Source organism: Corythoichthys intestinalis, chromosome 6, assembly GCF_030265065.1.
Source record: "Corythoichthys intestinalis isolate RoL2023-P3 chromosome 6, ASM3026506v1, whole genome shotgun sequence".
NCBI lineage: Eukaryota > Metazoa > Chordata > Actinopteri > Syngnathiformes > Syngnathidae > Corythoichthys > Corythoichthys intestinalis.
In genome coordinates, this window is record NC_080400.1 from 45,137,563 (window position 1) to 45,151,761 (window position 14,199).

At 39.2% G+C, this 14,199-nt stretch overlaps 1 protein-coding gene across 1 annotated transcript in view; it reads right to left on the minus strand.

Annotated features, from left to right (window-relative positions):
• The window catches only part of LOC130917027 (calsyntenin-2-like), a 322,125-nt gene that overhangs the window by 167,793 nt on the left and 140,133 nt on the right, over positions 1-14,199 (minus strand). The window contains exon 2 of the mRNA XM_057838073.1: positions 10,840-10,962. Coding sequence (XP_057694056.1) covers positions 10,840-10,962 — 123 coding nt within the window. The remainder of the gene's footprint in view (positions 1-10,839; positions 10,963-14,199) is intronic.

Here is a 14,199-nt window from a genome sequence, read left to right on the forward strand (position 1 = left end):
TTATGTCTTTGTTATTTCCTGCCTTCTTTATTCTTGTCAGCCTTGTTCTCCTTATCTGAGGCAATTTGCTTTCTCCAGTCACTTGTATACTGTTCACGTGTGTCGTCTAATCAGTGGATTTAATTCTCAATGTTTGTCTTTATTCTGTGTCTGACCATTGTCAAATGTCACTTGCCCTCTTGTCTGTGGTGGTGAGTCTTTCCCTGTGTTTATTAGTTCATTGTATGCCAGTTATTGGACTTGTTAATTTTAGTTTTTGGAATCTTGCTTCAATTCCTTTCCTCTACGCTTTTCCTGATCTAATATTATGTCTTAAGCATGCACTCCTGATTTCCCTGTTTTGCTTACTTGCCTTGGAGTCCAACATGGCTTTCTCTGTCCGCCAAGGCTTACCACCGGCGGGAAGAACATGTCCATCAGCCTGCTGAATATGTCAACCCCCATCTCAGGTCTCTCGCTTTCTCTGTCCCTTGCGCTGGTGTCCCTTCGTCCTCCCAATGTTCTTTCTGATAATTTTTCTGTTCACCCTTCCACATTGCCTGTATTTTCACACATATTTGGAGCCTGACCTTGGCCCTGCAGCCCCATTGGGACCTGCATCATGGATATTCCCCTGAACGACCGAGCACTTTACTTGATCCCAAACGGTCAGTTGACTACCAGTATTTTTTTTCAAGTAGGCACGTTTGGCAAATTAATTTAGTAATCAAAGAATAATTCTTCAAAAGGGAAGCTTCTAGTTTTTTTAAATGCCACATCCAGTTAAGGCTGATTTATGCTTCTGGGTTGTGATGACAGTGAAGCAACAGCTTAAACCCTACGTCGTCATTGATCATTTGAAGATCTGCGTCAAGGGAACACGTTGCTCTGTAATTCACCGCCGAGCCACTACAGAAGTGTGGTTTTGTCTTTATACGGTTTGGGGGGGACACTTGTTGAATTTCTTTCGTTTCCTTTAGGTCATAGACAGGACTGGAACCAGAGATTATAATGTCTTGAAGAGACGTTGTACAGGTGGTTGTACTTGTGGACCTCCTCGATAACCCTCTCTTTGGCTAGGTCGATTTTTGCGTGTAGCTAAAGAATATTTGAAAATGGTGTCGTTGTTGTGCTGGAACCGGAAACAACGTTCTGAACGGACCAATGACACATTGATGAGGCAAACGTCAGGCTATGGTGTAGGTTCCAAATCGAGGTCTGTGTTAAAGGCGTATGTGTACCAGTCTGAGACGCGCCGCGCCCCGATCGCTCCCACCTCTCTGACCAGGCTGGGACGCGAACCCACATCGCGCTACACGACGCGCACCATAGCAACAGTGCAGGGATGCCAACCACTGCGTCAATAAAGCTCAAGCCGACGGCACAGCCGTCAGCGTCCCAACTTCAATGCATTGGAAAGAAGGTTTCCACGCACCGCCTCACACATGCGGACCTGCGTGTACCCGTCACACTCACCCCCCAGAAAACCTTCGCTGCCGATCCGGGTCACGGCACCAATGTAACCAGTCTGACACAAGCTGCGCCCCGACGCGATCCGCTCCCACCTCTCTGACCAGGCTGGGACACGAACCCACGCCGCGCTGCACGACACGCTCCATATCAACAGTGCAGGGACGCTAGGGAAGGTTTCCACGCATCGCCTCACACGCGCGGACCTGCGTGTACCCGTCACATATGTCCACCTTCACTGCAAGGCGGAAGCATGAATCAGCCTTTTATGGTTTATTGCTGCAGCGCAAGGGAGTGGTCGACAATAATAGTGTGTGAGGATCTGTGGATGTGTTCCTAAACATCCTAGTTCTAAATCCTAATTCGATCAATATTTTTAGTGTCCACGAAAACAGTGCATTCAAGCACAATTTTAATCCAAACTATGATCGAATTAAAGAAATGTAAACGTAGCCACTGATTGGGAAAACTCACTATTTCCCATACTGTACCGAGAAAACCTACTATATGTGTTGCTTTCTGCATTTCCTTGGTGCTTATTGAAGGTAAAATGAGGCATAGAATGAGAGGCTGGCAGCCTGCCCCACTGGAGGGGTTCCATCCTTTAGCAGTCTGATTGATGACGTTACAGTTAATTAAATTTTGGCAAATTGCTCCCTTTTGAGGTTTGGCCGTTAAAGTTTATACTCAAGCCACATATATCACTTTCTATATTTCTCTTATCACCACCGCTTGTCACTTCTCTTCAGTGCAGAGCATATGATGATAAACACGGTAGCCCTTTATTCCCCTCACTAGCTCATTTTTACCTCTTTATCCTTCTTTTGGCTCAGCTTCTTATGCTCCCCCTTGGGTTTTTCATATCAATGAAGTATGGCAGTGTCAATGAAGGAGAGCACAGCACTGAGTGTTTACTATATTTCTCACTCTGTCTGACTGTGTAACTGTCAGTATCTAAAAAGAAATCTGGCAAGAGGGGAATGGCAGGGAAGAGGTAAGGGCATGAAAATAACACACATAAGTATCACACAATTGTTTATTTGTTAGCTAAGGTTCGATCCTTTTATGCTGTACACCTGTGGTCATAGGATTTGAGAGTGTTTGTGTGCAACACTTCCAATGAAGAAGGCATCATTTTTAAAGGCTATATAATCTAAAAAAGTAATAAAAGTATAAAAATATTGTAATTTACAGTGTATGAAAGTAGTAGTGATGGCTCATGAAGTCTCATGAGGCATGGATCCACTTCAGACAATTGGTTTGACAAAATGGCTCATTTATCGAAGTTTCATGTGTGCACTGTGCCAAGTGTATAATCATAGTTGTCTCTCAACCACGTGTAATTTGTTGATTTTAGTTGTGTGTGTCCGTTGGGAAGGAATTCATTTACAAAATATTGTCTGACCAAATTCTCTGTGGACACAATATTTTTTTTAAAATGTAGTGTGTGTGTGTGTGTGTAAAAATTATTCCCCAAATGGCACTATCATAATATGGCAGGTTGCGCATTGTTTTTCCTTAAAATTGCATGAGCGTAATCAGGCAGAAGGAAGTAAACGTGTTTGTGTAACTTGAAAAGGGGCATAGATTAGGCTTAATGGGAGGATTTTTATTCAGTTTTATTCAAAAACCAAAAAAAAAATCCAAACAGTGGAAGTCCTCCTCTTTCCTGCTGGCTCAATCCTAACAACTACCGTACTATTACTCCTCTCCTCACTCCTAAGCAGTGGTGGAATGTAACGAAGTAAAAGTACTTCCTAACTGTACTTAATTCCATGTTTCTTCATTTCTGTGTTTAATTATATTTTTGTGTATCTGGACTACTTGAGTACAAATATGAAGTGGTACTTTTTAATTTTACTTCACTACATTTCATAGCATGTATCTGTACTTTTTACTCCACTAATTTTCAAATTGTCGCCTGCTTTACACGTTACTTTTGTTTGTTTGTTTTTCTTTGATTGTGAATTGATAGTAGACGGAAACGAAAAGCCCTGTGCAACTATACCATGAATGAGCACTAGAGGAAGCAACACGAGCACAAGCAAGATTAGGCAGGTGAACAACATATTGAGCAATAAAAACCAACAGTGTGAGCGGCGCTACTTCAGATGGGTGCTGAACTCTCTTGTACAGTATTAGACGGTATGCACCTGATAGTTGCTTGCAATCTGCCATTAAGCTAGGTTTTATAGTTTTTTGAGCTTGTTAAACTTCTATTTTCAGTGCAGTCAATTTTATTACTTGTTTTTTTTCCATTCTGCAAAGTTCTAAAAATATATCTATATACTTTTGACATTATTTCACATGTTTGCATTGGGAGATAATACATTTACTTTTTACTTGTGAATTTTAAAGCACGTACTTTGGTACTTTTACTCAAGTAAATTTCTTGTTAGATACTTGCACTTTTGCTCATTATGTTTTACCCCTGTATCTGTATTTTTACATAAGTAAAAAAAAAAGTGAGTACTTCATCCACCACTGCTCCTCAACCTTTCACTCTCCACACACATTTGTCCTTCAAACAACCGCATTTTGAAATTAGCTTGAGGTGAGGTTCATATACTGTAGGTGGTCAAAAGGAAGCAAAGACCATTTCCTCTCAAAGTCTCTGGTGTAAGGCAATAAGCAAAAGCTTTAGTTCATTGGAATTTACTCTAGAATGTAAAGAAGAACTGAATATAGCGTGATTAACTTTCAACGGGGATGCAGTGATCCACTATCAGTGATCTACTCCAATACAGAAACCGAGTTGTCACCGGTGTAAATATAGTCTACACAATCTTTTTTTTTTTTTTGCTGGTAGCGTGACTTGGGATTTTTTTTTAAGGAAAAAAAGTGTGCCGTGGCTCAAAAAAGGTTGAAAAACATTGACCTAAACTAATGTTAGAGCAACACTGAGGACCTACTGAAGTAAAATTAACGCTAGGACTGGATTGTTTCCCCCAGAGAAACAATGCCTTTATACTGTAATAGAGCTTTACAATGATTAAGGAATTGGCTGCCTGCAACAGTGGTTTTCAGTGAAAGCCGACACTTTTATGTAAAATAGACTAAAGTCAAGGATACACAAAGAAAACCAGAAAAGGTAATTCCTAGAAGCATATTTATATTTACTGTGGTTGTTTCATCATTTACAATCTAAATCATTAACAAAATCTCCTTCTACCATGTGAATAGTTACACACTCACTTGTCTAAATAATTTGTAGGCTATTGGCAACCTTCTGTAAGGTCACAAAATGTTTATGTTAACATTTAAAACAGTACCAAAAAAATTGAGAGCACAAGGTGGGCTCCGCACAGCCAACTGACTAAATATACAGTGAGACAAGATAATAAAGGAGCTGCAAAGAAGCACACCATAACAATGCCCCTAAGGGAAACTGTTTTAAGGTGCCTACATGGTCTTGCTCTCTACTTCACCTACAATTCATCAAGCTCCAGCATAGCAATGGGTCCCTTAAATTTGCATAACTTAAACAGATGAAGCTTTAGCTTTATGCTACTTAACTATGCTGCTCTAATATTAAACACATTCATTCCATGAAGAATATACATCAATTAATATTTCATATCAATGATACAAAATGTCATGCAGGGGTATTCAGAGAAGTTTAATACAGTGACATTTCAGAGTGGTACGAGAGGGGTCAGAAGTGAGCGTGCTCGTGCGAGGAAAATGGATATGGTGAATGAAAGGCTAAAACCCTGCATTGGCATGTACAGGTAAGTACGTACAAAATACCTCATGGCCCCAGGATTAAACACAATCCAAATAGGTAGATACGAGTAGTTCCAGTACCTCTGAAAAGCAACAAAACGTGGTGCTGCTCAGTTGTACAGGGAACAAAGCCTTTTTAGGCCCGGAAAGTTTTACCAAGTAATTTAAACAACCAATGCTAACATCTCACATCTCAGTGAAATCCCACTGTTTACTGTACAAGCCATAGCCCAGGTATCACAAGATTAAATGCACACGTTTGATGTCAGCCAAGGCACATACATACAGTAGAACATTTTATACAGAACAAATGTAGCATTACATGTTAGTGCAACAATAATAGGAATACTTGTTAAAGAAATACAAGGTTAAGCTTTTGGTTCCCAGTATGTGTGTCACAGTGACGTGCGGTGAGGTTCATGGTTGGTGAGGCACTGACTCCTTTAGTGTCAGATTTCCAAATATATAAACCAAAAAGGGTAGCTTATTCAATTGGCTACTGGTTATTTCATATCTCATCAGCATTCTTCCCAAAACACGCACACACGGTACATATTATCGATAAGTAAAAGTAAGAAAATAACATGCATTTTCTCTACACCCTCAATGTGTTGGCCGTCGCAATTCTATAATTCATGCAACATAAATGAGAGTAAAGAGTGGTGTACAAACCCACAGAATTCAATTCTGACCTTTAGTGAAATATTCAGTTGTTTTTAAAACTTTTAATTCTGATACTGTAATCAATTTATTAGATTGCTAAACAAAAAGTGTGAAAAGAAAAACAAAGAATATTTTATTTAAGTCCAAAATTTAGTTTTTAAATATTAATCTATTGTATTTTTCTTAGTCTAAGCTCTTTTTTTTACTTTGGAAGGGCATAGGTTTGGTCTCAACATTCGTAGGGACGATGTAACAGCATAACCTGCATGTAGGTACACTTTTCACTGGGGACGGGACATTAATAAGACCAAACAGATTGGATGAAGGGGTCAAAGGGCCACATTTCTCATGTATATGAACCTACTTAATTAATAGGCAAAATGATCAATGCAAAATAAATCCTTATCTACTGATAATAACTTTTACGTGCATTGGTTCAGATGATACACTGTTCGATTCAAACCTTTGTTTTCAAAAAATACTAAAGAAACATTTTGAAAACTTCCTGAATAAATGTCTGGTTTTTATTAGCAAACATAAACATAATTAAAATAATTCACTTAATAATGGTAGGGTCAATTCTATCCTTACAACATATGGAACTATAGAAAGATCTAAATTCTTTATATAACTGAACATTATATCATGCAAAAAAGGTAAGGCTGCTTAAAAGTTGGTGGGGACAATTTTAGCATCCTGAAAAGTTGGTAGTGTTATGTCCCTACCGTCCCTATGCAAACCTACGCCCTTTTTGTAAAAGTCCTCCTTATTTTCCTTTACTTTAAAAAATCTCTCCGCCTCAATGGAGAGGATTGCTTCAATTAGATCGTTCTGTGTTCTGTTTGACAAGCCAGAAAACTCTAAGCACAGTCAAATAACTACTCAAAAAAAAAAAAAAAAAAGTATCCTATCCATATGTTTGGTCCTCGTTACATTCTACCCAGCAGAAAGAACTTCCAAAACGCCTATCCCATGCTTTACGCATGGTAGAAGGAATGAGTGGAAAAGGAAATTCTGTCAGCAAGGCACTTTGCGATAAACTGTGAGCAAGCTGTTCATGCAAGCCCTATCTCAGCTTGACGATACATTTAATTGACAAAGACTGTTCTGAAAACAAAGTGCTTTCAAACTGAAAACCACACGGGAGCGCTAATAGCTGAAAGCTTGAGGAAGGTATTTTTTTTCCTGGTGTCCGAAAAAAAATGCTGTGCCTCACTACGAACAGTAGGATAAATATAGTGAAATCGACTTCACTAACTGCTGTGCTTTAGCCATCGTTTGCACTCAGTGATTGGTAAGTAACATTCTATGTTGATTTACTTTAACTAAATTAAAGATCATTACGATAAAGGTTTATGAAATTGTTTTTTTCATTATCCTAATTAGTTAGGGTTATGAAAACTCTACGCTGTACGTATTCATCTGACTTTAAATATGATTTACTGTTATCAATTCGTTTCACAGCCTCAAAACCTGAGCTGGTGAATCAGCAAGGTTTTCTAGCTGAAAGTCTAAAATGAAGCCATGCATAAATTGTAACTAAAGCTCAATGAAATAAAATATTTTTAGGGTTGGTTGTTTTTTTCCATATTACAATCTGTAAAACTGAATTTACAAATGTGGGGGTTTGCTGTAATAGTGAGGTGAAAGATTTCTTCTCTTTTGCAGTTCTAGCACACACGCACACACACATGCACACTACTCTCAATCATGCGTGTCAATCGTGCATGTGCAGATCTCCGCTCACTTCTCCCAGGTTGCCCCTCAATTTTATGCTCCGATGGATGACAATAATTTAAGCTTCCTGATATGCAGTTGTACTTAATTGGACTGTCACAAGTTCCCAAGCTTACAAAATTACTGGGGCTATGGGAGCAGATTGGATTTAGGTGACGATCTTGTACAGTAATGTTTCAAGTGACTTACAACAAGATTTCGTAACATGAGACCGACAAGACCATCTTGGCCAACAACATTCAAATAGACTGCAGTGCTATTCCTCATCCTTTGTATCCCTTCATAATTCTTCTCTGCTCTACGAAATTACTCCCAACCAAATGTACAGTGGGGAGAGCAAGTATTTGATACACTGCCAATTTTGCTGGTTTCCCCACTTGCAAAGCATGTGGTAACAAGTTCAAACAGGTGCAGTTACTTCCGGTAATGAGTGGAGAACAGGAGGGGTTCTTCAAAAAGAACTAAGAGCCAAAATATTTAATAGTTGGTAATGTATCAAATGCTTATTTCATGCAGTTAAATACAAATTTATTATTTAAAAATTATACAATGTGAATTTCTGGATTTTTGTATTAGATTCCGTCCCTCACAGTTGAAGAGAACTTATGATACAAATTACAGACCTCTACATGCCATGCAAGTGGGAAAACCAGCAAAATCGGCAGTGTATCAAATACTTGTTCTCCCCACTGTATATATATAGATATATTTTTAAATCATTTAAACCACTAACACATAAATGAACGCTTGATTGGGTTTAACATTTGCGCTTATGTTATACGTTTGTAATTTATCTGACCACACAATTACTTGCAGATACAGTTGTTTAATATCCAGGCACACTTTTGCAGCAGTCAAACTTAGAATGTTTTAGTGGAGAATAATGACCCACTCTTTGATGTCCTCCAGTGAGATCCATTCTTTTTTAATGTCCTGTTATCAAAACGGTTGTGAGCATACATTATTCCCAGATTTTTTTTGTGAACTCAATTTGTATTTCCAGCTTTATGGAAGTTTACCGTGTCTATTTGAAGTGTAGGTATTTCGAGAGCTCTTAACAATAGCAACAACAATAAGTAATACAACAACAGCAATAATAATTATAATAATCTATTCTAATTCAATTACTGCATGTATCATATCTTCTTTCCCATGTCATTAGGACATACCCTTGTAGTGTATGAAAACTTCAATCAGCAGATAGGCACCCACATTTTCACATAATGGGTAATAAAAAATAAACCAAATTCTTTGTTTGAAGCCACCCCAATCATACTGGAATAAAGAGATAATGGCAAACATAGAACATTATTTTCTCTTGCTTTTGAAGCAAAGCAAAGATTGCCTTCCTCCGTTGATTATGTTACCCATCAAAAGACAAAAAATTTAAAAGCCCTGAAAAATCTCATTACAAAGTCTATTTGCTTCATCTGTGTGGCTCAGCGAGGAAGTAGATTGCATTTCAGTACTTCATTAATAACTGAGCACGTGAACAATAACAATGGGAAAGATTCTCCCTCTTGAACTCATACTACTTGGAATTGTAAGAAGCAAAGCTATAATTAAGTTGTCTGCGTATTTTGAATATATACAGTGCAAAATGTGTGCTGTATTTACTGTAATTGCAAATGCAGTAAAGATGTACAGGAGTGCCTCTTAGTATTTGTCACCGCACGGACAATACTGTGGTTTTGTATGTGGTAGTTTAAAAATGCATACAATAGAAAAAGAAAAATGTGTTCATGGTAGCACAATGGCATATGGTGGCATCAGGAAGCTAGAGTAACAAAAAAAAATCAGATTAATTAAAATTTCAGAGTATTACAAATGATTACAATCTAAATGCAAGAGGAGACGAGTTGTTCATTTGAGCCCTTAGCCGCTTTCAGGTAGCATGCAGTCTTGGCAGGAGTTGGCAGCACGACAAGTGAATAATTTGTCACATTATATTTTAGTACTAGATCTATAAGCCAACATGAGTTTTTTTTGTACAGACAATGCTACGATATTGTGACATAACAGGTAAATATTAAAACAATTTTTGTCACACGGGACGGTCATGTTAACTTTATTATTAACCCCAACGAGATAAAGCTGCTTGTTGGGGGATGAGCGGTGGTGTCAGCAGAAAAAAAAATCCAAAACTATGCATATTGAAGATTTCATGCTACACCTACAGGTATTTTCATTCTTTGATGTCCTGTTATTGAGTTTTTAAGATGATGATTGGAAATGCCCAGGATACCTTCTCCACGGACAGAAGATGAGACGGTTAGATTTGTATTTAATATTCAGTATGTAACCAAACATTACTTTGGTTTGATAGATACCACTTCAGGCCATCATACAGTACTGTACAACTGTGCACCATACCACACACATGCACACTCAAACACATGCATGTACACATCAGTAGTGCCCAGCTTGAGAGCCTTGAATGGGTTCCAAACATATGCAAGGGTTGCAGGGTTGCAGTCTGGCAGAAACTTCCCTTCCCACAAGAGCTGGCACCCTTTGGACATGCTGGAAGCGTCACAAAGTGGATATACTCTAATCCAGTCACATCATCTTTTCTTCCTCTTGCACTCACCATGGCTGATTTGTGACACAAAGTAAATACAGCATAAAGTATATTCACAGGGTTCGGTATTAAAACTGCTTCCAAATTTCCTGAGGCAAGCGAAGAGACACTGTGGCTAGTTGATGAGCACACACAGGAGGATCATAGGCTTTCAGGTGCTGCTCATAGTCAATTGAAGATGAGCGGTGTTCATCAATTTAAAGAATTATAGGGCACTGTAGGGTTGAAAAGTCAACGATCACTGTGGTGCCTTTCTCAGTAATTCTTGTTCATCACTGGATGCACTTCTAATCAAAGTTCATTCACTCCAAGCTAACCAGCCGCCAGTCAGTCAGCCAGCCTTGAGTGGAGATGGGCCCAGGGCTGCAGTTTGGGAACCCAAGTGGAAAGCAGTTACACTTTAGGTGCCTGCATAACCCCATGAGCTCTGCTATTGGTATAAGGAACATTTTTCTACCTGTTTACAGGGCTAAAGGTTCAATCAGTCAGTATTGTACTGTGTTGGAATGTTTATCTCTTTACAATTCATTAGTACAATGAAAATGTGTCATGTGACATAATATGATGCGTTCACTCTAAATACAAAACCAATACATAACTTCAAAGCAAATTTTGGATACATGTATAGAAATGCTTAGTATTGCCAACCTGATATTTAATAGAGGTATGAAATGTATTCCTACCTGCGTAAGGGATGGGTGCGTCCTTGTCCAGGGCTACCAGCGGAGGATCGAGTAGAACAACATCAGTGTTTTCCGTGATTACCCCATGATATGACGTCTCAATCCATGGCTTGTGTTTATTCACTGTGGAAGACAAAGTAGGAAACATGAGTGATGAACTACAACAGAAAGGTCCAACAGAAATGGCAAGACTTTACAGGCTGCATTTTCCAGCGAGCATTTCTAAATGTTAATTTGCATTTTGCTTATTTTCTCTTAACTGCATGACTTCTCGTTTTACTAATCCCCATTCCAACTATCTTACCGCGCATTGTTTTTCCTCCTTTCAGACGTCCCCAGCAAATTTCAAAGCAATGGGTTTTGCTTGATCAATCACTACTACGGCACTTCCAGCACAACTCCACATCGAAACAAAGGTCCTGTGCTCAGGGCGTAATTAAGAACTCTAATTGAGTAAAGTGCCCTGTAGTGGCATTGTACTGAACTACATTAAATAATCAACATAGACAACGTGGATAAAATGACTAAACGAAACAACCAAAATAAAATGGCACAACACTACACTATTTTTTTCTACTACTGCAATGCAAATAATGAAATTAAACCAAGAATTATGCAAATCAGTTAAAATCAGTGTAGAAATGTTTTTAATGTTCTAAATACCTAAAAAACATTAGGAAAGAATTGTCCAATTTATCAATTTAAAGTGCATGTGACACGAAAAAGCATGTTTATTTCATAATACACGCGGTATATTATGCTCCTGAATGATATGGACCGCTTGGATGTGTGTGGAAGCGATCGCTATATTTATTTAGTTTTTTTTTAATCCCGCGACATGAAAATGAGTGACTTCCGGCTTCGGTCTTGCATTGAGGAGGAGGGCACTGTGACATGTACGGTAGAAGACGTCCTCTTCACTATACAGCGTACTGTTGTGTATGAGGACGAAGGATTCAGCTGATTTTGCAGATTAATACGTTTATTTTTCGCATCACGCCAGCCAAACGGCTGCAGAAAAATCATTCCGTATGAGGGAGAGGCGTATGCGCCTTTTTGGAGTTTCAAAAGGTTCCCATTCACCGTGGATATTGGCCAAAACAAGCCCGACTACAGTGGGACCATTGGACTTAGGAGGAAGTGAGTAAACATCTTTAGTATTATGTCAAATATTAATACAACTATTACAAAGTAAACACTACAAACTTTCTTTAAATAAAGGACTACTTACGTTTGATCATTGATAGGCATGTAAAAAGCTCTCCTCATGCACATTAGCACGTTAGCTGCACAACAACTGCAGCCACCCTCCTCCGGGGAACGAACTGTAAATTGCTCTCCGCCGGGCGGTTTGCCGATCCGCGAAGACAATCGACAACTCAGTCATCATGTCAAATAATCCAGGCGAGTTATGTGTGATTTTCCGCTTCGAAGACTTTGAAACATCACTCGGTTCGGGTTAGCATGTCGGCTAGCTGTCACGCCTTTTGGTTTGTTTACATTCTCCGAAGCTGGGGAAGGGAAATGACATACAGTATGTCCGAATTAGGTGTCATAAAATATCGTTCGGGAGGTGCGACAGTAAAGGTGAAGTCGACAGTTTTGACCATTATGGAGTAATTTTGCCATGTCGTCCTGAATAAATGCATTTTTATTATTTCATATTCCATTTAGCACAAGGCTGTTATTTGTGTCATGACCATTCCGTTTATTTAGCAATTGGGGAAAATTCTTGGATAAAAAGAATATCTTGTAAAAATATTGAAGTAAAGAGACAGAAACAATGACATTTTGCAGCTCTCTTCGTCGCGTTTTCCTCGTTGTGAATAGTTCCCCCTCGACGGGCTGACTGTTCCTTCTCAAGCCATTTATATAGCTATTGGGGATAAATACTTGGATAAAAAGAATATCCTGTAAAAATATTGGAGTAGAGAGACTGAAACAATGACGTTTTGCGGCTCTCTTCGTCGCGTTTTCCTCGTTCTGAATAATTCCCCCTCAATGGGCTGAATAGTAAAACCGATGAGCCCAGTCTACCGCTGACGTCATCCACCTGTTGGGGAGGCTAAAGCCCTAGAATGGTAGGCGTGGCTAATCAGTAGATTAAAAAACTAATTTCTTGTCATCTGCGCTTTGCTAAATTGTTGTATATAGTCGAATCGTCTCAAAATATGATTCTAATTCACATAATAATGCCATTTAAGACTTTTTTTCTCATGTCGTATGCTCTTGAAGGTCTGACTCGACCCTTTGGTCCCCCAACACAAGAAAATATTTGATAAATTAATCGTTAAACAGGGAACCTGGCATACATTGTACTGGAAATGATTTGGGCATTTTTCAAATCGTTTCATTTGTTATTTCAATAACCAGGTATACCAGTATTGTTGTCTATATACAATACTGTAGTTTACTACATGTTATAACTAAAGATGCTCCGATACCGATACTGGTATCGGCAGGGGGCGCCGATCCAGCCCGAAATGGTGGTATCGGTATCGCTGATACCATTTACCGGTCCATTATTATAACATTTGACTGCAGCCTTTTTTTCCTCCTGGCGCTCACTACACTCTGTCTCTGCTTTGTGTGATGACACGTGAACACCAAGCAGCTATCTCTATTGGCCTGCTCCAGATCAATGAGAGCGGGCCAATAGCCACTCCTAACCAATGAAAACGCCGCTTTTTCATATGGAGGAAAAACAAACCAGGAGAAATGGCGGCGGTCGGGAAGTATTTCAAAATAGAAATCCCGTCGATTAAAATCAATGGCTGCATGCAAGATTTGCGGCCTGAAAGTTTCAACATGAGGAGTTAAATCGGCCAATTTCAATACCTCGAACCTGATAAAACATTTGAAGACGAAATGTGAACGAACACAACGAGTTTGAGCCTGCAAGAGCAGGACTGCTATCCAGAGGAAGGGCGCTGGACCGGAGCAAAATCTCTGGTCAGTTCACTACGTCTACTTTACTTTTATTGTGTTTTACTGAAAGAAATGCCGCAGTAATTTGGGGACTGTTTCCAAAGTAGGGTTGCCACCTTTCAGAAATAGAAATAAGGGACTCCCCCCTCCCGAAAAAAAGGAGGCTAATAGAGAGACGGGATGCTGTGGTCAATTATTATTACTTATAATTGTTAGCGTCCGCAAATGCGGAAACAAGGTTGGAACTAGAAGCAGACAACAAGCAGGGGATAGGTACAAGGGTTTAATGATTGCAAACAAAAAATAACACGCGATCGCGGGATAGAAGAAATAACAAAAGGAGTCCGTGACAGCAGGTTGACGGAGCTCAATACTGCAAACTCGAAGGTTAACTAAGACAATAGGCAGCGAGCAAAAAAGCTAAAATAAAAC